The sequence below is a fragment of the Geotrypetes seraphini genome, chromosome 1 (assembly GCF_902459505.1).
Source record: "Geotrypetes seraphini chromosome 1, aGeoSer1.1, whole genome shotgun sequence".
NCBI lineage: Eukaryota > Metazoa > Chordata > Amphibia > Gymnophiona > Dermophiidae > Geotrypetes > Geotrypetes seraphini.
In genome coordinates, this window is record NC_047084.1 from 338,034,923 (window position 1) to 338,059,772 (window position 24,850).

Sequence of the window (24,850 nt, forward strand, 5' to 3'; positions counted from 1 at the left end):
GGAACAGGACGTCGTTCTGGGAAAAGAGTAGGCTCTATCGGCGGGACGGCCTGCACCTGAGCACAGAGGGAACTAGACTACTGGCCACCAATGTGAGGAAGGAGATCGAGAGGGCTTTAAACTGAGGAGAGGGGGAAAGCCGACAGCTGATCTGATGTTGACGCTTCGGACAACAGTATCCAGAACAGATGCTGAACGGGCTGACTGCATAGAGGAAGTAGAGAGACCGATGGATCTTATGATCAGACAGCGAGGGAAACAACAGGTAAAGGGAGCTTGCTGGGAGGAGACTAAGGGGCATGGGGACACAGGGGGACTGGGTGTCACAAGGGCGAAAACGGAGGGCAATATAGGGGTGACACAAGGCGAGGGGGATCGAACAGAGGCCAGGGCCCAAGAGGGGGCAAGAAAACCCGGAGGAAAAGCGGGGAAGTGGGGTGATGGGAATGTGGGGAAACTGAAAGCTACGAGGGTAAAAGCTGAGGGCAAAGCAGAAATACAGGGAACAGGAGAGGTGGCCCAGGTAAATGCAGAGGTGGAGGAAAAACGACGGGACCTGCGATGCTTTTACGCAAATGCAAGAAGCCTCACGGCCAAAATGGGTGAATTAGAGGTCGTGGCCAAGGGGGAAGACCTGGATATAATTGGAATTACAGAAACATGGTGGATAGAGGAGAATCATTGGGATGTAGCGCTGCCGGGGTACAAACTCTACAGAAGGGACAGGACCCACAAGAAGGGGGGAGGCATAGCACTATATATAAAGGACTCTATCTACTCGGTCGGGATGGATATGGCAACGAAGGCAGAGGGGCTGGAATCGCTATGGGTCAAATTGCCAGAAAACAAGGGTGCAGGCATAAAACTGGGGCTGTACTATCGCCCACCTGGTACACCGGAAGGAGTCGGACACGACTTGGAAGCTGAACTGAGACAGGAGTGCAGGACTGGAAGTGTGACAGTGATGGGGGACTTCAACTACCCGGGGATAGACTGGAGTACGGGTCACTCCAACTGCACTAGGGAAACAGGATTTGTAGAAGCTGTGAGGGACTGCTTCATGGAGCAACTGGTCAGGGAACCGACGCAAGGGAGTGCTACTCTTGACCTCATCCTGAACGGATTAGGGGGGCCTGCAAGTGGGGTAGAAGTGGGAGGACCACTAGGCAACAGTGACCACAATGCGATCAGATTCACATTAGAAAGGGGGACACCCACAGTAAGGAGGACCGCAACAACTGCGCTCAACTTCAAGAAAGGGAACTATGTTGCTATGAAGGAAATGGTGGGGAGGAAGCTCAAAAACATCTTTAGGATGGAGACTGTGGAAAGCGCCTGGACCCTATTCAGGGACACCCTGCAGGAAGCACAAAGAAGGTACGTCCCCAGTTTCAGGAAAGGCTGCAAGAACAAAAGGTCAAAGGACCCAGTTTGGATCTCAACAGAAGTAAAGAGGGCAATAAATGACAAAAAAGTATCCTTCCGGAGATGGAAAAAGGACCCAACGGAGGAAAATCACCAGGCGCACAGGAATTGCCAAAAGGAATGCCACCGAGAGGTTAGAAAAGCAAAAGGAAAATACGAAGAGGGGCTGGCCAGGGAGGCGAAAAACTTCAAGGCATTCTTCAGTTACGTAAAGGGGAAGCGACCAGCGAGAGATGAGGTGGGGCCGTTGGACGATGGGGATAGGAAGGGAGTGATTAAGGAGGATAAAGAGATAGCTGAGAGGTTGAACACATTCTTCTCGTCTGTTTTCACGAGAGAAGATATATCTAATATACCGGACTCAGAGGAGCTCATGAGTGGGGAACAGGCTGAAAAATTGGAGCACATAGAGGTAAGTAAGGAGGATGTCCTCAAACAGATAGGTTAAAATGCGGCAAATCACCGGGTCCGGACGGGATCCACCCAAGGGTTCTGAAGGAACTAAGACAAGAAATAGCGGGCACAATCCAGCATGTTTGCAACCTATCCTTAAGAACTGGAGAGGTACCAGAGGACTGGAGATTGGCGAATGTCACACCTATCTTCAAAAAGGGATCGAGGGGTGACCCCGGGAACTACAGGCCGGTGAGCCTGACTTCAATTATAGGGAAGATGGTGGAAGCTATGATCAAGGACAGCATTTGCGAGCACATTGAGAGAAATGGCCTACTGAGAAAAAGCCAGCACGGATTCTGTAAGGGAAGGTCGTGCTTAACGAACCTTCTGTACTTCTTTGAGGGAATAAGCAGTCGGGTGGACAATGGGGAACCCGTCGACATCATTTACCTCGATTTCCAAAAGGCTTTCGACAAGGTTCCACATGAAAGGCTGCTTAGGAAGCTGTGGAACCACGGGGTGGGAGGGGATGTGCACAGATGGATCGAGCACTGGTTGTCGGGTAGACTGCAGAGGGTCGGAGTAAAGGGCCAATTTTCTGACTGGCGGGGAGTCACGAGCGGTGTGCCACAGGGATCGGTGCTGGGGCCGTTACTCTTCAACATATTTATCAATGACCTGGAAAAGGAGGCAAAGTGCGAGGTTATAAAATTTGCAGACGATACCAAACTGTGCGGCAGAGTTAGCTCCAGGGAGGAGTGTGAGGACCTGCAAAGGGACCTAGACAAGCTGGAAGACTGGGCAAACAAATGGCAAATGCGCTTTAACGTGAAAAAATGCAAGGTCATGCATATAGGGAAAAAGAACCCGTTGTTCAACTACAAAATGGGGGGGGGCATTGTTGGGAGAAAGCAGTCTTGAGAGAGACTTGGGTGTGCTGGTGGATGCATCACTGAAGCCATCTGCACAGTGCGCAGCGGCCTCGAAAAAAGCCAACAGGATGCTGGGCATCATAAAGAGGGGCATAACAACCAGGACACGGGAAGTCATCATGCCATTGTATCGATCTATGGTGCGTCCTCATCTGGAATACTGCGTTCAATATTGGTCGCCGTACCTCAAGAAAGACATGGCGGTACTTGAGAGAGTCCAAAGGAGAGCAACGAAACTGGTAAGAGGGCTGGAACACTGCCCATATGCCGAGAGGTTGGACAGGCTGGGGCTCTTCTCTCTGGAAAAAAGGAGGCTCAGGGGTGATATGATAGAGACCTTCAAGATCATGAGGGGCATAGAGAGGGTGGATAGGGACAGATTCTTCAGGCTGAGGGGGCATTCGGAGAAACTGAAGGGAGATAGGTTCAAAACAAATGCAAGGAAGTTTTTCTTCACCCAAAGGGTCGTGGACACTTGGAATGCGCTACCGGAGGAAATGATCGGGCAGAGTACGGTACAGGGATTCAAACAGAGACTGGACAAATTCCTGGGGGATAAAGGGATCGTGGGATACTGAGAAAGTATAGAAACCCAACCAGGTCGTGCATGTGCAAGACCAGAGGGCTAGGACTTCGATGGGAAGATAGGACTCATCAGGAAACCAAGGTGGCATGGGGGCCCCTTCTGGTGATTTAGACAGGTCATGACCTGTTTGGGCCGCCGCGGGAGCGGACTGCTGGGCGTGATGGACCTATGGTCTGACCCGGCGGAGGCACTGCTTATGTTCTTATGTTCTTAATGGGTCCTAAATATCATCTCACAGGGCTGTTGACTCAATTTCCTTTCAAGAGTCCAGATTTCCCAGCTGCCCCAACCCTCACATACTCCTCATCATCATGTACTGCTTCTAGCCGCTGAACTGACCCAACATATTCAGAACAAAGTGGTAGAAAAAGTGCCATACACCAAGAAACCATGGACTTCTACTCCATTTTCTTCTTCATCCCCAAGTAAACTCAGGCCTTCAACTCATTCTGGATCTCCATTCACTCAATGCCTACCTCATATGGGAAAAGTTTAGAATGCTCTCTCAGACTAGATGGGCCATTTGACTTTTATCTGCCATCATGTTTCTATGTTTTTTACTTTCACTTCTGAGACCCATTGACTGGCTGGCCATCCTAGATCTCAAGGATGCCTACACTCACATCCCTATTAATTGTACCCAACGGCAATTTATCCACTTCAGATTCCTCAACCGTCACTATCGGTACAAGGTGCTTCCTTTTGGTCTCTCTTCAGCACCATGAGTCTTCACAAAGTGACTAGCAGTAGTAGGAAATCATCTACGCAAGCAGCTGCACTTTGTTTTTCCATACCTTGATGTCTGACTCCTCATGGCTCATTCAGGGATTGCTTGCTGCTTACCATCCACCCTACAATCACAACAATGATAGGTCATCTCTCATTCTTGTTTATGCACTCACATTCATAAGCACTCATATAAATACCTTCACAGCACATGCCTATCATCCCAAAGAGCACAGAGCACTCATACAAACAGACAACAAGGTAACAATGATCTAAGTCAACAAACATGGGGGTTCTGAATCCCTACTCCTCTGCAGGGAGGCCTATCACCTTTGGCACTTTACACTCTCTCTAATAGTGGACCTCCAACCAGTGTACATTCCAGGTCAGTCAAATATCAAAACGGATTCACTCAGCCGCAAACTGGATCCTCATGAGTGGATCTTCAAACTCATAATACTCCAAGAACTGGAGGAGTTTGTGGTGCAATGGTTGCATCTGTTAAAACAGTTTTCTGTGCCAAAGTAGCACCTAACACTCAGCGACATATATAGAATTCTTCTTGATTTCGTGTAATTACATATGTAGTTTGTGTTTAAAATATCTAGATAAAATATGCATTACTGTATGTGGCCAATTGAAGGACAGAAAATGCCACAGGGGGTGTAATAAATCCCTGTCGTTTTGCCTAGATGAAATACTGCAAATAGCATCTTTGCATTTTCATTGTTTTAGATACGTAATTTGAACCCATTCGTCCCTCCTGTTTTGGAGTTTGTTCAGCAGCCACAGTACCCAGCTCTGCCCCAAAGTCCATTTGCAGTACGGATACCATTTTCTTCTCAACTTCCAAATCCAATTGGTCCATTTCCTCAGGGATCCCTGAATGGCCAGCAGGATTCCATGCAGTCTCAAAATTCTCAACAGAACCAGCAGCAGCCTAATCAGGTATTGTAACGTGTGTGTGCGTGCTTGTGTTTCAAGTGCAGGGCAAGAATCTTCCAAACTGAGACAAACCTCTCAATAAATCCTTAATATATGTATTTCAGAGGAGATTGGATATTGTACAGTTATAATGAAAACTATAGGTAAATTATGCCAGCCTGTATTCATGGAACCCACGACTCAAGCCCCAACGCATCAGGTTACCCTTATCTGAACTCACACTCTGGGCTCCTTTTACTAAGGTGCGCTAGGGCTTGAACGCACGGAATAGCACGCGTTACATTGCCCCGCGTGCTAGACCTTAATGCCAGCATTGAGCTGGTATTTTAAAAGCGCAGCGTGCGGTGTAGCACACGGTAATTTCTTTCGTGCACTAAAAAAGTTAGCCTGCCTTAGTAAAAGGAGCTCTCTGTGTCCTTCACTGCGCTCCTCTCAAGCTGCTCTTCTTTCCCTTCCTTCACCTCTGGACATTTCCAGAGACTCAGTATTGTCTTATTTGGCCCACACCTCTGGAATGCTCTTCCTATGCACATTCTTTCTGAGCTGTCCTAAATATAGAAAGTCATTGAAACGTGGCCAATTCAGCAGGTCTTAGTGTAAAAAAGTGCACCTACACAAGAGCTCGCCAAAGCCAACCTTACACTGGTATTCTAAGATGGAATACTGGCACCAAGATGCCATTAGACACTAAGCCCTAAGCATTGGGGTGCCTAAACTGAGGTATAAATTTATACAATTGCCCTGTTTCTAAATTAAAATATGAAATACCTGGTGCAGTGTAAGTTCATTTTTTTAAAAATGGGGACTAGTCTTGCACATGAAAATGGTTTACCATGACTTACTTACTGTAGCAATGTAGAATATAACACCCTCTAATGGCCTCATACTCTTTCAACAGATGATGTCATACATTATCCCATATGGAATATCACCAGTAATGGAGCAGGTAATTTTGGAGGGGGGGAGGGTTCAGTCAACTAACATTTTCAAAATGTTTCACCTCATCTTGAAAGATATCAAGGAATATATTTTGGAGAACTTTGGAGGAATAGCATAATGGTTAGAGAATCAGACTAAGAACTATAGAAATCCTGTTCAAATCTTATGGCTTCTTGTGATCTTGGTCAAGTCACTTAACCCTCCATTGCCTCAGATACAAACTTACCCCTTGCCAGTGCTGCATGGGTTTTAGCGCCGGCAGCGTCAGCAACTGCCAAGAAAAAAAGGAGAAATGCTGAATGGAAGGGGCACAGAGGAGATGAAGGCGATGGTGGCACATGGATGGAGGGAAGGGGAAGAAGAGGGAAGAGATGGTGCACATGGATGGAGGAGAGGGGAAGAGCTGGAAAGATAGATTTGAGATGGAGGCAGAAAACTGAATATGAAAACAGTGCCAAAGATGGATGTAGTGCACTTCATATTCGCATTTCATACCCAAACTATGGATCCTCATCCCCCCCATCTATCAGAGAGCTGGACGACCTATGGAACTTTAGGAAGGCCATGAAAAACTTCCTCTTCACAAATCCAGGTCCGTGAAAATACCAAGCATAAATGAACACAGATAAACTCACCGACTAGACCATAATGCTAGGTTCCTCTTCCCTAGTGTATTACCGTATTACTTAGTGTATCTTAGATATTCTCTATGAGTATGAGTATCTCAGATTATATGTACTATAGTTGATTAGTGTATCTCGGCTGTTTATTTCTACCATTCCTCGGTCATTGTACCATTAGCTTTCCATATACATCTTGTCCATGATTGTCTTAACTATACTGTGTATGTACTCCTGTAACCTGTTCTGGGGTCTTTTGGGAGGACGGGCTAAATAAATAAATAAGGATGTGAAGAAGGAGAGGAAAGAAACAGCAAAGAGGGAGCAAGATGATCAGAAAAATAAAATCGCCAGATAACAAAGGTAAGTAAAATGTTTTTATAATTTGAACCGTTTAGGAAGAAATGTATTTCTTTCTATTCTTTTGTGGCGTACTATGTGCAGAGTCTGGCTTATTAGGGTTTCTCCCAATAGTACTTTTAATTTGTGGGTTTGTATTTGTAAAGAGTTTTTCTGTTTTCTGCATGTGTAATTGAGGCCAGGTATTCTGGTTGGGATAGAAGTTCAGAAACTTTGGTCGGTGTTGTGGCCTCAAGTAGGAAGATATTTGTTGGCTCTTCTTCAGTTTTTTTGGACTCAAAACAGCCCCAACTGAGAAATTAGTGATTACTGATGGCATTACTTATGACACTTCAAAATTTATAAACTCCAATAGAGACTGAGTAATATTCCTAATGTTTCCATTAAGGAGGAAAATGGCCTTAGAAGCTGCGGGAGACAATGCTTAGCCAGAGCTGTGAAGATAGAGCTGTCAAACAAACTAGCTCCCATACACACTTCTATCACTGGCCAGATGGCAAAAGTCTCCTCAAATTATTTATCAAATGTGTCCCCCAGTTGCATTAAACTTCAAAAAAGTGGAAAAAATGCTTATCTGTGCAGCATTCTGTTCAGGAAATTCAAGCTGTGCTTTGTGCAGCCAACTTGCTGTGCTTTACCAATGCAGTTGATATGTTTGTACTTTGTATTCCAATTCCTCCTAAGATTTTGAAGTTTTGTGATTACTTATGACACTCTCATACCCAAATTTCTAATCTCGGTTTATATTCAAGTCAACCTTTTGTGGGGGGAAGGTTACTTTGGTTTATATTCAGATCAGTTTATATTCGATTATATATGGTAGACACTCGCACTCTATCTGTGATAGTGTCAGCTATCATTGAAGCTTCCAGGAAACCTGCCACACCGTGAAAATATTGCTTTAAATGGACTCGCTTCTCTGTCTGGTGCAGTCTCCACTTACTAGATCCAATCTCTTGTCCTCTGCCATCAATACTGGATTATCGTCTTCATCTCTCCAACTCAGAATTAAAGACTACTTCAGGACAGGTTCATCTCAGTGTTATCAATGCCTTTTATTCACCATTAGAAAAGAAACCATTATTTGTGCATCCTTTGGTTTCTAGATTCATGAAGAGCCTTTACCATGCAAAACCTCTTCTCAAGCCTCCGGACATCACTTGGGACCTCGATTGGCCCGCCTACTCCATAGGGCTTTAAACTAGGTAAGTTGGGGGAGGGTACATACTTATATCCCAGAGCAGTAAGAAACCACCCTGAGGTGGCAAGTCGCACTCACACTACCAAGTCTAAGGTAAGTACCAATGATATCCACAATAATTCAGGGAGAAATATCACGGATAATTTAGGAGCCACACTAGCTCGTAAAGGAATCTCTTCACAGATATGGAGGGCTATGTATGTTAATGCACACAGCTTGGGCAATAAAATTCTAGCATTAGAGACTGAGATAACAAACGCCGATCTTGACGTGATAGCGATATCCGAAACCTGGTTCACGGAATCGCATGGGTGGGATATGGTTATACCAGGGTACAACCTACTTCGTTGCGACCGAGAGGGTAAATTGGGAGGAGGAGTAGCGCTATACACTAAGGAAAGCATCTAAACCACCAGAATCACAGATGTTAGATACACCGGGGAATCCCTCTGGGTGAACCTGGCCAGAGGGAATGAAAAATACCTATACCTTGGGGTGATATATAGACCAACCAGGCAACAGGAGGACAAAGACATGGAATTAATCGAGGACATAGAGAACATCACACTGCGCGGGGACACAGTAATGCTAGGAGACTTCAACATGCCAGATGCAGATTGGAACACACTCTCCACGACTACGGGCAGCAGCAAAAGAATATTAACCTCCATAAAGGGTGCACATCTCAAGCAATTGGTATTGGAGCCCACCAGGGACCAGGCGTTACTAGACCTAGTTCTCACCAACGGAGATAGCGTCACGGAAGTCTCAGTAGGAGACACACTGGCCTCCAGCGACCATAATATGGTATGGCTCAACCTCAAGAAAGGTTTCCCTAAGACAAACACAGCAACAAGGGTTCTCAACTTTAGAGGCACAGACTTCAACCGCATGGGAGATTTTGTCCATCAGGAGCTACATAAACAAGCAATATCTGACAATGTGGAGGATATGTGGTCGTCTCTGAAGTCCATCCTACATGAAGCAACAGACCGATACATAAAGACAGTAAGTAAACGCAGGAGAAACAAAAGACCCCAATGGTTCAGTAAAGAAATTTCAGACCTAGTTAAACAGAAAAAAGACGCATTTATCACCTATAAACATTTAGGCAGAGAGGGGGCGAAAGAGGACTATCTAGACAGATCTAAAGCTGTCAAAACAGCAGTCAGAGAAGCCAAACTCCGAATGGAGGAAGAGCTAGCACGGAAAATTAAGAAAGGGGATAAATCTTTCTTCAGCTATATTAGTGACAGGAAAAGAAACAAAGATGGGATAGTACGCCTGAAGCAATCGGACGGTAACTTTGCGGAATCAGATTCTGAGAAGGCAGAACTACTAAACAAATACTTCTGTTCAGTGTTCACCCGCTAAGCGCCGGGAGCTGGTCCACAGCTGCAGACGGGAGATAACCAGAAAGACCCGTTTCAAGATTTCGAATTTACGCCCAGTAGCGTCTATGACGAACTATCAAGACTCAAAGTCAACAAAGACATGGGACCGGATAACCTATACCCCAGAATGCTCAGGGAGTTAAGGGAAGTCCTGGCAGAACCATTATCTGTTCTTTTCAATCTTTCCCTAAGCACAGGAAGGGTCCCCTTGGACTGGAAAACCGCCAATGTAATCCCACTCCACAAAAAGGGCTGCAGGACAGAGACAGCAAACTACAGACCAGTGAGTCTCACGTCTATAGTGTGTAAACTCATGGAAACACTGATCAAACAGAATCTTGACACAATCCTAGACGAAGAAAACTGTGTGATCCACACCAACACGGGTTCACCCAGGGTAGATCCTGCCAACCTAATCTGATTAGCTTTTTTGACTGGGTTACTAGACAACTGGATGCCGGAGAGTCACTGGACGTGGTATATTTGGACTTCAGTAAAGCATTTGATAGCGTCCATCATCGAAGATTACTGAACAAGCTGAAATCGATAGGATTAGGAGACACTCTAACTACATGGGTTGGGGATTGGCTGAGCGTTAGACTTCAGAAGGTAGAGCCTCAGGGAGGAGGTGGAACGCCTGAGGAACATCCGTGAGGATGAAGACTACATCGACGGAGTCGTTCAGGAGTTGTCTCAAGTCACAGAACATGCCCACGACAAGTCCATTCTCGAGACGCCCAAATCATCAGCTTTGAAATCAACATTTGGGATACAGGCAATGGCCAGCGACAATGACACCTGGCAGCTGGTGACCTCTTCCACAGGCAAAGGCAAACAAAGGAGATCCCCCCCCCTTCTCAATCTCTTCATCCTCTTCTTTTTCTCCCCAACAGGCCAACCCTACGTCAACCCCTCACCTCGTCCTGAGGAACAGATTCCAGATTCTCCAAGAAGAAGCTGCCGACGACGAACAAGAACAGACCCAACACGAAGAACAGGAGCTGACCCAACAAGCAGCTCCATCTGATGACCGACTCCCCCCACCCACAACGAAAGAAGCGCAGAGTAATAGTCATTGGGGACTCCATGCTGAGGGGCACCGAGGGACCAATCTGCAGACCAGATACACTCTCAAGAGAGGTTTGCTGTCTACCTGGAGCCAGGATACGGGATGTCACCAACAACCTGGGTAAACTACTCACACCTCATGACCATTTTCCTATGCTTCTTATCCACATAGGTACGAACGACACTGCAAGGAACACCCAGGAGACCATCGCCATAGACTTCGGAGCCTTGGGTGTGAGGCTGAAGTAGACGGGTGCGCAGGTGGTCTTCTCTTCAATCCTTCCAGTCAGAGGCAAGGGAAGAGCCAGAGATGAATGTATCCTAAGAACCAACGAATGGCTACAAGGATGGTGTCAGGATATGAACTTTGGATTCCTGAATCATGGAGAGGCGTTACAAGGACTTCTGGGACCAGACGGACTCCACTTGACCAGCAGAGGTAAGAACATCTTCGGACACCGACTAGCCCGCCTGCTTCGTAGGGCTTTAAACTAGGTAAGTTGGGGGAGGGTACCTACTCATGTACTGGTGCGGAAAGGAACTATCCTGATGGGATGAGTCGACACTCTGCTTCCAAGGTAAGGGCACACATAGCAAACAGTTCTCTAGGAGCCACACAGACTCAGATGGAAAACGCCTTACAGCGACCTAGCAAACACAATGTGTAGAGGGCCATGTACATTAATGCTCACAGTTTAGGCAATAAAATTCTAGAGCTGGAAACTGAAATAAGGAATGCCAACCTAGACGTGGTGGCAATAACCAAAACATGGTTTACGGACTCACATGGGTGGGATATGGCTATACCGGGGTACAATCTACTTTGTCGTGATAGAGAGGGCAGGTTAGGTGGTGGGGTAGCACTATACATAAAAGAAGACATCAAAACCACCAGGATCACAGATGTCAAATACACCGGGGAGTCCCTTTGGGTTAACCTGGCAAGAGGTGGCAATAAATGCCTGTATCTTGGTGTGGTATACAGACCCCCAAGACAAATGGAAGACATGGACACGGAATTAATTGAAGACATAGAGAACATCACTCTACGGGGTGACACTGTACTGCTTAGGGACTTCAACATGCCTGATGCAGACTGGAACACATTTTCAGCAACCACAAGTAGCAGCAAGAGGTTTTTGGCCTCCATAAATGGTGCACAACTAAAACAGATGGTAACGGAGCCCACTAGGGCCCAGGCGATCCTTGAGCTGGTACTCATCAATGGGGAAAGCGTCTCAGAGGTCTCGGTAGGAGATACGCTAGCCTCCAGCGACCATAACATGGTATGGTTCAACCTTAGGAAAGGATTCCCTAAATCAATCACAAAAACAAAGGTACTTAATTTCCGGGGCACCGACTTCACACGCATGGGAGATTTCGTCCATCAGACACTGCAGGACCAAGCAGAGACCGGTAATGTGGAAGCTATGTGGTCGTACCTGAAATCATCCATACACGAAGCTACTAATCGCTACATAAAATCGGTAGACAAACGGCAAAGAAACAATAAACCCCAATGGTTCACTGAGGAGATCTCGCACCTCATTAAGGAGAAGAAAACAGCATTTCTTTCCTATAAACATACGCAGAGAAGGGAAACTAAAGTAGAATATAAGACCAGGTCTGCAGCGGTCAAAACAGCAGTTAGGGAGGCCAAACTTCGAGTGGAAGAAACTTTGGCAAAAAACATTAAAAAAGGGGACAAATCTTTCTTCAGGTATATTAGTGATAGGAAAAAGAACACAGACGGCATAGTACGCCTTAGAAGACCGGACGGAAACTACGCAGAGGCGGATTCTGAAAAAGCCGAAATACTAAATGAATATTTCTGCTCAGTCTTCACCTGTGAGGCATCGGGACACGGACCACAGTTGAAGGCAAAACAAATTGCGGAAGACCCGTTTCAGAATTTTTAGTTCACACCTGAAGACGTCTACAGCGAGCTGACAAGGTTCAAAGAGAACAAGACCATAGGACCGGACAATTTACACCCAAGAGTGCTTAGAGAATTGAGAGATGTTCTGGTGGAACCGTTGGCCGTGCTCTTCAATCTCTCACTAAGCACGGGGAAAGTTCCGTTGGACTGGAAAACAGCCAACGTCATTCCTCTGCATAAAAAGGGTTGCAAGGTTGAGACTGCGAACTATAGACCGGTGAGTCTCACTTCAATAGTGAGTAAACTCATGGAAACACTAATTAAGCATAAATTAGATACGGTCTTGAATGAGGGGAATCTCCGGGACCCCAGTCAACATGGATTCACCAAGGGTAGGTCCTGCCAGTCCAATCTTATCAGCTTCTTTGACTGGGTAACAAGAAGGCTGGACTCGGGAGAGTCCTTAGACATCGTATACCTTGACTTCAGCAAGGCTTTTGACAGCGTCCCACACCGCAGACTGCTGAACAAGATGGAATCAATGGGGTTAGGAGTAACACTAACTACATGGGTTAAAGATTGGCTAAGTGGCAGACTTCAGAGGGTGATGGTTAACGGTACCCTCTCCAAAACGTCGAAAGTGATCAGCGGAGTGCCACAGGGCTCAGTCCTGGGTCCACTCCTCTTCAACATATTCATTAGGGATTTGACTCAAGGGCTTCAAGGTGAGGTAACCTTATTCGCTGATGACGCCAAACTATGCAATATCGTAAACGGCTACAATCTGCAGGATACTATGGAACAGGACCTCCGTACTTTAGAAAGTTGGTCCTCTGTCTGGCAGCTGGGCTTCAACGCCAAGAAATGTAAGGTCATGCATCTCGGAAATGGAAATCCATGCAGAACTTACACCTTGAATGGAGAAACCTTGACCAAGACCACGGCAGAACGAGACTTGGGAGTGATCATCAGTGCAGACATGAAGACTGCTACTCAAGTGGAGAAGGCTTCATCTAAGGCACGGCAGATGATGGGTTGTATCAAGAGAAGTTTCGTCAACAGGAAGCCTGAGGTCATGATGACATTATACAGAGCCATGGTGAGACCTCATCTAGAATACTGTGTGCAATTTTGGAGGCCACATTACCGTAAAGATGTGCTCAGAATTGAGTCGGTTCAGCGGATGGCCACCAGGATGGTCTCGGGGCTAAAGGGTCTCTCGTACGAAGAAAGACTGAACAAATTGCAGCTCTATACTCTCGAGGAGCGTAGGGAGAGGGGAGACATGATTGAGACATTTAAGTACATCACGGGACGGGTCGAGGTGGAAGATGATATCTTTCTTCTCAAAGGACCCTTGAACACAAGAGGACATCCGCTCAAACTCAGGGGAGGGAAGTTTCGTGGAGACGTCAGGAAGTACTTCTTCATGGAACGAGTGATAGAGCATTGGAACAAGCTTCCAGTACAGGTGATCGAGGCCCGCAGTATCCCAGACTTCAAGAATAAATGGGATATGTATGTGGGATCACTGCGAGGGTCATACCAATGAATAGGGTCGCTAGGATATAGACTTAATAGAGCAGGTCAATAGAATTAAGGGTCCAGTAGACTTAAAAGGGGGTCAATGATATGGGCAGACTTGATGGGCTGTAGCCCTTATCTGCCGTCATCTTTCTATGTTTCTATGTTTCTAAGGTGGTGGTGAACGGTACCCCATCCGAAGCATCGGACGTGATCAGTGGAGTGCCGCAGCGCTCGGTCCTGGGCCTGATTCTATTTAACTTATTCATAAGAGATATGCCGCAAGGACTTAGAGGAAGGGTATCACTGTTCGCCTACAACGCCAAACTTTGCAACATAGTAGGCAAAAGCTTATTACCTGATAATATGACACACGACCTACTGTTGCTGGAACAATAGTCAACTACTTGGCAGCTAGGCTTCAATGCTAAAAAATGCAAGATAATGTACCTGGGTAAGAGAAACCCGCGTAGAACTTATGTACTAAATGGTGAGACCTTGGTTAGGACCACGGCGGAACGCTACCTAGGGGTGATCACTAGTGAGGACATGAAGGTTGCCAATCAAGTGGAGAAAGCTTCCTCCAGGGCAAGACAAATGATGGAGTGTATCTGCAGAGGTTTCGTCAGCAGGAGACCTGAAGTTATGATGCCATTTTACAGAGCCATGGTGAGGCCTCACTTGGAGTACTGTGTTCAGTTTTGGAGACCACACTACCGAAAGGACGTGCTGAGGATCGAGTCGGTTCAGGAACGGCCACCAGGATGGTCTTGGGGCTCAAGGATCTCACATATGAAGAAAGATTAAAAAAATTGCGGCTGTACTCACTTGAGGAAAGAAGAGAACGGGGAGATATGATTGAAACATATAAGTACATCACGGGACGCATCGAGTCAGAAGATGATATCTTCTGGCTCATGGGACCCTCGACCACCAGAGGGCATCCGCTGAAAATCAGGGGAGGTAAGTTTCATGGCGACTCCAGGAAGTACTTCTTCACCAAAAGAGTAGTGGATCATTGGAACAGATTCCCACTCCAGGTGATAAAGGCCAGCGGCGTGACGGATTTTAAGAGAAAATGGGATACTCACGTGGGATCTTTAAGGGAGTAAATTCAGGGGAGGGGATACTTGGAATGGGCAGACTTGGTGTGCTATAGCCCTTTTCTGCTGCTTTTTTCTATGTTTCTCCATATTAATGAAGTCTCCTTTTGAGCCTTTCTTGACTTACTCATTTAAACATCTTACATGAAAAGTGATCTCCCTCATAGTCATTACATTTGCACACTGGGTCAGTGAACTTAAAGTACTTGTAACCCTCCTTATATAAGATTCTACCATGATTCAGTTGTTTTTTGAACACATCCAAAGTTCCTCCCAAAAGTTGTCTCTAAATTTACATAAGAACATAAGAATTGCCGCATCTGGGTCAGACCAGTGGTCCATCATGCCCAGCAGTCCGCTCACACGGCGGCTCATAGGTCAAAGACCAGTGCCCTAACTGAGACTAGCCCTACCTGCTTACATTCCGGTTTAGCAGGGACTTGTCTAACTTTGTCTTGAATCCCTGGAGGGTGTTTTCCCCTATAACAGCCTCAGGAAGAGCATTCCAGCTTTCCACCACTCTCTGAGTGAAGAAGAACTTCCTTACATTTGTACGGAATCTATCCCCTTTTAACGTTAGATAGTGTCCTCTCGTTCTCTCTACCTTGGAGAGAGTGAACAACCTGTCTTTATCTACTAAGTCTTTTCCCTTCATTATCTTGAATGTTTCGATCATGTTCCCTTTCAGTCTCCTCTTTTCAAGGGAGAAGAGGCCCAGTTTCTCTAGCCTCTCATTGTACAGCAACTCCTTCAGCCCCTTAACTATTTTAGTCACTCATCTTTGGACTCTTTTAGATAATACCATATCCTTCTTCATGTAAGGCGACCAGTGCTGGACGCAGTATTCCAGGTGAGGGTGTACCATGGCCCGGTACAGCAGCATGATAACCTTCTCCGTTCTGTTCGTGATTCCCTTCTTAATCATTCCTAGCATTCTGTTCACCCTTTTCACCGCCGCCGTACATTCGCAGATGGCTTCATCGACAAGTCTGTTTCATGGGAGGTCTCTCCAAGTACCGCACCAGACATCCTGTAGGCATGTATAAGATTTTTGTTACCTACATGCATCACCTTACACTTATTCACGTTAAACCTCATTTGCCATGTCGTGGCCCATTTCTTGAGCATGTTTATGTCACTTTTCAGGTCTTCGCAATCCCCCTGCGTCTTCACTGCTCTGAATAACTTCATATCATCTGCAAATTTAATCATCTCAACCAGTTCATAGTTCTACCAGTCTTCTTTCCAAGACTGCAATCTCACTCTGGTGAGCCAGCTCTTCATATCTTGAACTGCAAACGTTCACTCGCTTACTTCTTGGATTGAACCAAGCCTCACAGAAAGTCTTTTTTGTGTCCTTCAACCCTATCAACCTCCAACTGGCTAGTAGACTATATCTCCTTCACATATGCTTGGGCTGGACTGATGCTTGAAGGCTGGGTCACTTCTCATAAAGTTCAAGATATGGCTCATGGTAGTTACAAATAACCCTCTTCCTAGAGCAGGGGTAGGAAACTCTGGTCCTTGAGGGCCGTATTCCAGTCGGGTTTTCAGGATTTCCCCAATGAATATGCATGATATCTATTTGCATGCACTGCTTTCAATTGGAGAATGACACGGTGACAAAATTCATCACCGTTCCCGTCCCTGCGGATAACCGCGGGAAATAATCCCATGCCATTTTCTAGTGTCTATTTCAACCTCAGTCCTTCTACACCAGCATTCTTCAAAGCAAAGCTTACGGGTCAGTGGTTGTGGCCATTCATACTCTGATTCTTCCCTCTCTCTTTAAAGAATGACATGAAGATGGTTTCCCGCAGTTATCCGCAGGGACGGGAACGGTAATGAATTTTGTCACCATGTCATTCTCTACTTTCAATGCATATTCATTGGGGAAATCCTGAAAATACGGCTCTTGAGGACCGGAGTTCCCTACCCCTGTCCTAGAGGCATGATCCTGGCAGCTTGGAAGTCCTTCATGTGAATATCATGCCTGCTTTTCCTTGGAGAAAGCAAAGTTAGCAGATGTTTTCCAAGAACAGCAGACATATATTCTCACAACCTGCTCACCTCTCCTAGTTGGCTTCTTAGTTTTTTTACTGAACTGCATGTCCCATGAGCCGATGTCTCGCAAGAAGGCACCCATACGCCCGCAGTATGATTTAAAGTGACGTCACCCTTTTGTGAAAATATGTCTGCTGTTCTTGGAGAACACTTGCTACAGGTGAGTAACTTTGACTCATCCTCATTTGATCAAAAACTTTCTCTAGTTCAATTCAGTTGATTGCTTTAAATTTGTAAGAAAATCAAGAGCTTTGATTAACTTTGTGCTGTTTTTGCTTTTCTTCACAGCCAGCTTCAAATGTAATTCCATATTTTCCAAATTCTAGGGCCCTACTTCTCTTGCCCCTTCAAACACCCACAACTCCTAATACATTGACTTCTACAGAACCTGCCATAGACATTTCTTCACAAAAAAAAGGTAATTTAGTTCTTTATAAATATCTATATGGTGTCAGGAACAAACAATTGCAAAGTATTTTGAAACTATGTAAGGAGTCCTGTTTTTTTCAGACACACATGTATATCAAATTCACAGAAAGCATGTGCAATATTGTTATATGGAGATTTATAAATTTAAATGCATTGTTATATGAAAAAATAACTGGTGTTTGGAATTGCACATTCTAGTGCAATGTGTCTAGTGATCTTGAATGCTAGAGTTATGCATCTGAACCTACAAGTCGCTTGCAAAATGCTGTCAATCATCTTTGAACTCTGCTTCCTTCTCAGGCAGTTGCTCCTGCCCCCTCAGTTTTTTTTCTGCAAGGAAGTTGCTCAGAAGTATTTCTGCTATTCTCTGCAGTTCTATTATTTTGGGGTATTTTTCTCTGTGTTCAGTTGGAGGCTCAGTGCCCAGAGTTCCCACTTGTTGGGACCTTTGCCTGGGAAAAGACACAGACTTACGCTGCGGTAGTTTGCTGATAGCAGGATCAGCCCTCGGGGATACCTAGCTAGCCAGCCTGATTTTGTATTTTTTGGAGCTCAGAGGCCATCTCTTGCGTAGCTACTTACATCCCTGATTTATCAGGAGTTTGAGCAAAGGCTGTTTATTTCTTTCCCAACTTGGTCAAGATTAATAGTGGGCTGGCTGAACCCACAAGTCCTCTTCTTTGCAGTGTGATGTTTTCTGGGGATTGAGGCTCAGTCCAACATTGACCCAACTGCAGCCCTAAGACCATGTTCATCCCTCGAATCTTTGAGACAGAGTTCTTCTCCATTTGTCGCAGTTTTACTCCTAAGCTGAAACAGGCAGGCACATAGTGCAGTGTGTAAGGCTATTATAGCCTATGTGGAAATTCGGAGGGGGGGGTGTCTCCAAAAGTTAAATTTGATGGTTCTGTAGCCAGAATCAAGGTCCTCCACCTCCAAAACCCCTTTCCCTTCATTTTTTGTACTTCGGGGGAATCTTGGATTTTAAACAATATTTTTTTTCTAAAACCTCCATCTGCCTCAAAACCCCTCAATTTTACTTAAAATCAATAGGGATGGACCCATCAGGCCTTTCTGCCCCTATATCATGCCAGGTTTGCGCAGGATGGACAGCCAAGGAGCATTCATGTTCCACGCTCAGCGGAGCACTTGGGGGAGGGTGGGAGCTTTGGGCTCAACCTCCTCTGAGTCCTCCAGGGCTGGGGATCTGCAGGAAGTGCAATCCTAAGGGAAGAGACCCTTTCCAGAGCCCTCCAAAGGTACATTTGCTAAGCATTCACGTGGTTGCTGCAGAGCCCAGGAGGCCATGCAGGAGTTCCTTGCCAGAGTCCTTGAGACCCCCTGTACAAAGCCTTATATGGAATGCCTATTTGAACTGCAGAGAGTCCTCAGGATCTGCGTTAAACGTGACAGAGGAAGTGGAGCAAAGGATCACCCCTCAGTATGCACCCCGACCAGACAAGGACACAGAGCCGGACTAGGATATACTATGCAGTTTCTATGGGACCTGGGGAGGGGAGGAGGGAGTGGGAAGATGCACATTTCCCAAAGCTGACATATTACAATTAATAAATTCTGAAAAAAACAATACTGTTTTTCTACTCTGTTGTCTGAACATTGCTTTGATTATAGTGTCTCCTTTCTACTTTTCTCTGGGGTTTTTTTTAACTCTCTTCAGGATCTCCTGTCCTTAAGATATTTCTTCTCTCTCTATGTCCGACAACAGTCTTTTCTGAGTTCCCTTATACCTTTTATCTGTTCAGCATCCCTCTCTTTGTCCTTCCCTCCCTTTGTGTCCAGTGTATCCCTTGACCCTATGCTCTCCCATGTTCAGTATCTTGGTCCCTATTGCTCCTCTTGTGTCCAGTATTGCCCATCTGTGTCTCTGTCCCTGTGTTCCCTCCATGGCCAACATCTCTTCTGTGTCCTGGTCCCTCCACATGTCTAGCTTCTCTTCTCTTCTTCTGGTACCCCCACCCCTGAGACCCCCACCATATGTGGTCAGTCATCTTTCCCTCCCTCTATTGGCCTAGTGTCTGTCCCTCTTGCTGCTCCCCAGTCTTCCAGTCCTGGTAAAGCATCTCTCTCCTCTCCTCTCTTCCCTTTCCCTTTTGCTTCAGGCTTCTCTCTCTCTTTTCCATCTGCATCTCCCCAAATTCAAACCTCTCCCTTCTGTGCATCTCCCCATGGTATCACTCCAGCTTCTAACACTACAACTAGTCCTCTATTCTCTGCAACAATTGTGGCAGAGAGAGCACTGAAAGTGGAACCTTTCCTTTGCCACGTCCTGCCCACAGGTAATTGCATTAGTGAGGCAGGATGAAACAGAGGTAAAGCACTGCCAACTAGAGAGACAGCTTTCAGTGCTCTCTCTGCCACAACCTGCTTCAGTATATGAAGGACTGGCAGTGGGACAAAGAGTGATGCAGTTCCTAGACACAGAATTGGGGGAAGCTAGTGTGATGCCAAATAAAACTGACACCCCAGAAGTCCACATTGGAAGCCTTGGCGGTCTGGATTGCAGACTGCGGTCCACCATTTGAGTAGCCCTGCTATAAACTATGCACATTACTTGGCACACCTAGGCTCACCAACTTACGTCTGCCATTGACATGGCACACCTAGGCTCACCAACTTATGCCTGCCATTGACATGCACCAACATATGAGCAAAACAGGTGCTGGCATTATGTTAGTATTCTATAATGGAATCTTGATGCCAAGATTCCATTATAGAATAGGGCTATACTAAATTTTGTATTCAGTTTGATTCAGTGCTCCAAATACATTATTTGTATTCAGCTGAATAGTGATCTTGAATTCAAATACGAATTGCTTCTTTTATTATTTATGTTAAAGCTCAATGTCAATTATATATATTTGGCCAAATAGTAAAATTTGGTATTCCATACAGCTTTAATTCTAAGCCAAAGGGAGAGAGGCCCAGGATCCCATGTCCCCCACCCTCCCCCTAAAGCTATGTCTCTGCATAAGTATGTTGTCTTTATCTTGGGTTTGTTTCTGGGAGTAGCTCAAATTCAAATACAGCAGACCTGATAGCCTGCCGTGTGCATTTGGTCAGTGCAATATTATCTAAAGTTATATCCTGTATTACACCACCTTCAAAATTATCTTTATATTCTGCCTTTATCAGGAACAATAAAATCATACTAAAATAAGACAATTCACTCTCTTTTAGTTTTATGATATTAAGGATTATGACAACTGAAAGTAAAATAAAGGAAGGCATCAATGCTCATGATTAATGATTTTGTGTTTCTCTTTTTAAATGTCTGCATTAGATCAACACCAATCTCAATAAAGCACCATAAAAGAAATTAAACAAAAGCATGTAAATCAATCTCCCAGTAAGTATTCTTGTAAAAACCCTACTCAATACTCCTCAACAAGCCATTAGAAATGCTATGAACTCTGAAGCCATAATGAGAGTAATTCTATAAAGTAATTCTATATGAAGACCTAGGGCCTGAGTCTATAAACAGTGCCTTAATCAAGGACACCTAGCGATCCCTAATTATAATTCACACTCAATCATTTTTTAATGGGTTAAATGGCATAATAATGGACCACACCATTTTAATATTCAATGTAATTTGCATGATGATATCCGCGTGACGCCGAATGATGCGTAAGTTGAGGCACCCTCTGAAGCTTACCTGGAAAGGTTAGGAGCGGAGAATAGACAAGGTTAACATAGGCATTGGAGGTAGGTGCTGGAAAATTAGGCCAGGTACACTTGTACAACCTGGTCTAATACATCAGCACCTACCTCTAGGACACCTAGTGACACCTAAGTCTGCTTAGGCGACACTAAGGGGTCCTTTTATCAAGCCGCGCTAGCGGGGTTAGCGCGTCGGACATTTCATCACGCGTCAACCCCCGCGGCAAGCAAAAAAACTAACACTTTGTCAATGGAGGCGTTAGCGACTAGCGCGGCAGGCGGTTTAACGTGCGGTATTCTGCACGTTAAACCCCTACCGTGCCTTGATAAAAGGACCCCTATAAATGGTACCTAGTGGTTGATTAACAACAATGCTGACAGGTGCCTACAAGGTAGGTGTCGTTTATAAAATCAGGCTCCTAGAGCATGCCTAATTTGAGCCTATTTTATAAAAGAAAGGAAATGCCTAAGTTTCTGTATAGAATACTAGAACAACTGGGCATATACACATGTATGTGGATAGATATTAGACTGTAGGCTGCCCTGAAGGTTTTACCTAGGGAGGGATAGAAAATTTTAAATAAACTTGGAAACTTGGATATGAGCATTGATATCAGTTATTAAGCTGATGCAAATGTTTGAACCTAGGAATTGGGAGATACGCACATCTCATAGCATTTTATAAGTTGTAGGTGTGTGAGTCCTGCCCATGCTTCACCCAGACTCAGCTTATATGAACACCCACCTGTCAAAATACATGCTTTTGAAAATATGCTCATACAGAACAAAAAATAGGGAGCACGAACTTCATGCATCCCTATAGGATAACACCCTTATAAAGTTTAGATGATCCTCAGCAACAACACTTAGGGCACCTTTTACAAAGTCGCGCTAAACCGCCGGCCGCACTACACGCTACCGCCTCCTCTTGAGCAGGCGGTAGTTTTTCGGCTAGCGCGGGGATTAGCGCATGATAAAACGTCGTGGTGCGATAAAGCCGCTAATGCGGCTTCGTAAAAAGTGCCCGTAGAGTTCAATTGATTTCATTACTCTAAGCCAGTGATTCCCAACCCTGTCCTGGAGGAACACCAGGCCAATCGGGTTTTCAGGCTAGCCCTAATGAATATGCATGAGAGAGATTTGCATATGATGGAAGTGATAGGCATGCAAATTTGCTTCATGCATATTCATTAGGGCTAGCCTGAAAACCCAATTGGCCTGGTGTTCCTCCAGGACAGGGTTGGGAACCACTGCTCTAAGCTTTAAATGTTAAATCGTCATTGGATCATAGGAATATTTACTTAAGCAGATTTATTTCATTTTAAACACTTTATAGTATTAAATAGTTAAATATTAAATAGTTGAATAAATAGAATAATTTTTCACTCTTTCATATAATATGCTTCATTTCTGTGGTCTAAATCGGGGACATAGAATTCACCTACATGTTTCGCTGATAAGCTTTTTCAAGGTGAAGTCCCTCAGATTCAAGTCGCCAGTTTCATACACCACTTCATCCACGAAAAAAAAACCCCAGTGCTACTATTGGATAGAGTACCAGAACTTTGACATACTTACAGAACAGCACTTAGACATTTTTGTTCTTTGTTTGTTTTTTGTGTTTACACATACATTATTTATTTTTAAAATTAATTTTATTGGGCTGGTTATAGTACAAAATGCCTAGAAGGTGTCTATGAGGTTTACAAGTAAGATAAAAAGAAAATCTAATCTAATCTTTGGTTTATATTCCGGGTCATCTCCCAGTGGCGCTTGACTCGGTTCACATGTAATTAAGACTAGAGTACATAGCAGAAAACATAGGAGAAGAAAGAACTAATTAAAAACTAAATACATAAGAAAAGCATAAGAAAAATAACTATAATATTATCATTTCATTGAGACTGTAGTTAAACCATTAAAAAATTGCAAGAACAAAGTTTTCAGGAATTTACGAAATAATTGCAGCTGGCCTAAAAGCCTAATGTAGTCAGGAAGTTCATTCCAGATCTCTACAAACTTGAAAACTAAAGATCGACTGAGCTTCCCAGCAGATTGAATTTCCTTAAAGCAGGGATAGGGAACTCCGGTCCTCGAGAGCCGTATTCCAGTCGGGTTTTCAGGATTTCCCCGATGAATATGCATGAGATCTATTTGCATGCACTGTTTTCAATGCATATTCATTGGGGAAATCCTGAAAACCCATCTGGAATAAGGCTATCGAGGACCGGAGTTTCCTACCCATGCCTTAAAGAAAGGGAAGGCTAATATATCTTTGTGTGTTTCTCAAATGGCAAAGTCTAAGGGTATTCCAACATAAGGGGACAAAAGGATCAAATATTCCATAGAGAGCTTGAAGATTATGCATGCACATTTAAACTGGACCCTAAAGCGAACTGGGAGCCAGTGAAGCTTTATCAAAAAAGGAGAAACATGATCATACTTTTGTTTCTCAAAAATGAGCAGTATTCTGTATTAACTGAAGTCGTTTTAGACTGCTCTGCTTAATGCCCAGATAAACTGAGTTACAGTAATCTAGCTGAGAAAGCACAGTGGATTGTACCAACACAGAGAAATGTTCTTGATGGAATAGTGATCTGACCTTCCTCAACATGCGCAGACTATAAAAAACACTTTTTTTTGTCAAGGAATTTATCTGTTCAAGAAATGTAAGTGATGGGTCCAAGATGACACCCAGGACTCTAGATGAAAAATCTATATGCAGTAAGATACCTGTTTTCAATGTAATAGAGGAAGGGAGGTGTTCTAATCTTGGCCCAATCCAAAGCAATTTGGTTTTGGCAGCGTTCAGTTTCATTTGAATACACAAAGCCCACAGTTGAAGTTTACAAATGCAGCGGTCTATACTAGGGACCAGGTTGTGTGTGTATGTGGGGGGGGGAGACACTGGAAGCAGAGGTAGGGGAGGAGAGAAAGGGATGTAGGAGAAAGTTCTTTTTCTAAAATATTAGTGTTATTAATAAGAATGAATAAGGTCGATGATTTTTTTTAGCTAATGATGTCTTTCTTTATCTTTTAGGGAGAAGATTCTCAAATACTCATTCTTTAATATTAGCAAGTCACTACTCAATCTTTTTAATATTAGTAGCCTAGATCAGAAAAATTCCTACTGCCACTTCTAAGCGTGTGTCTTCATTAGCTTAGAACTTGTTCTCAGAAAAGTAATATGCTTTGTAGTTAAAGTTTAGAAGAATTCACAAGGTCGGTAGTACTGTAGTTACAACCCATTTGTATATCTTTATGAATCTAGCATAACAAAATAATAATTGTTAAAAATATTGCTGAACTTATTGTACAAAAGGACAAACTGTCAGCTGTACAAATGTGATTAATAAATGATTATTAAAGCAAAATGTAGCCTTCTTTCCCAGCAGTTGTGAAAAAACTGTGCAAAAGTTCATTAAGAGCTGCTCTTAGAATTGGGGAAGTGGACTGGAGCTGGCTAACTGGGTTGTGCATTCATGACTATGTATTCAGTTTGGGTGCCTAATCATTTAAAGTGCATGCAAATTGATTGGATGTACTTAGGAATTAACACATGTACAGTGAATTGCTGG

The 24,850-nt window shown here is 44.5% G+C and overlaps 1 protein-coding gene across 5 annotated transcripts in view; it reads left to right on the forward strand.

Annotated features, from left to right (window-relative positions):
• LOC117357580 (DNA translocase FtsK-like) overlaps positions 1-20,924 on the forward strand; it is a 77,723-nt gene extending 56,799 nt beyond the window's left edge. For 3 of the 5 annotated variants that reach the window (XM_033938506.1, XM_033938424.1, XM_033938595.1), the window contains 4 exons: positions 4,801-5,013; positions 5,909-5,956; positions 17,451-17,580; positions 20,893-20,924. In XM_033938506.1, coding sequence (XP_033794397.1) covers positions 4,801-5,013; positions 5,909-5,956; positions 17,451-17,580; positions 20,893-20,912 — 411 coding nt within the window. In that variant the 3' untranslated portion in view covers positions 20,913-20,924. Of the gene's footprint in view, positions 1-4,800; positions 5,014-5,908; positions 5,957-17,450; positions 17,581-20,892 lie in introns of those variants that run through there. The other 2 variants (XM_033938684.1, XM_033938777.1) reach the window with 2 other exon arrangements.
• Positions 20,925-24,850: the final 3,926 nt, after the last annotated feature.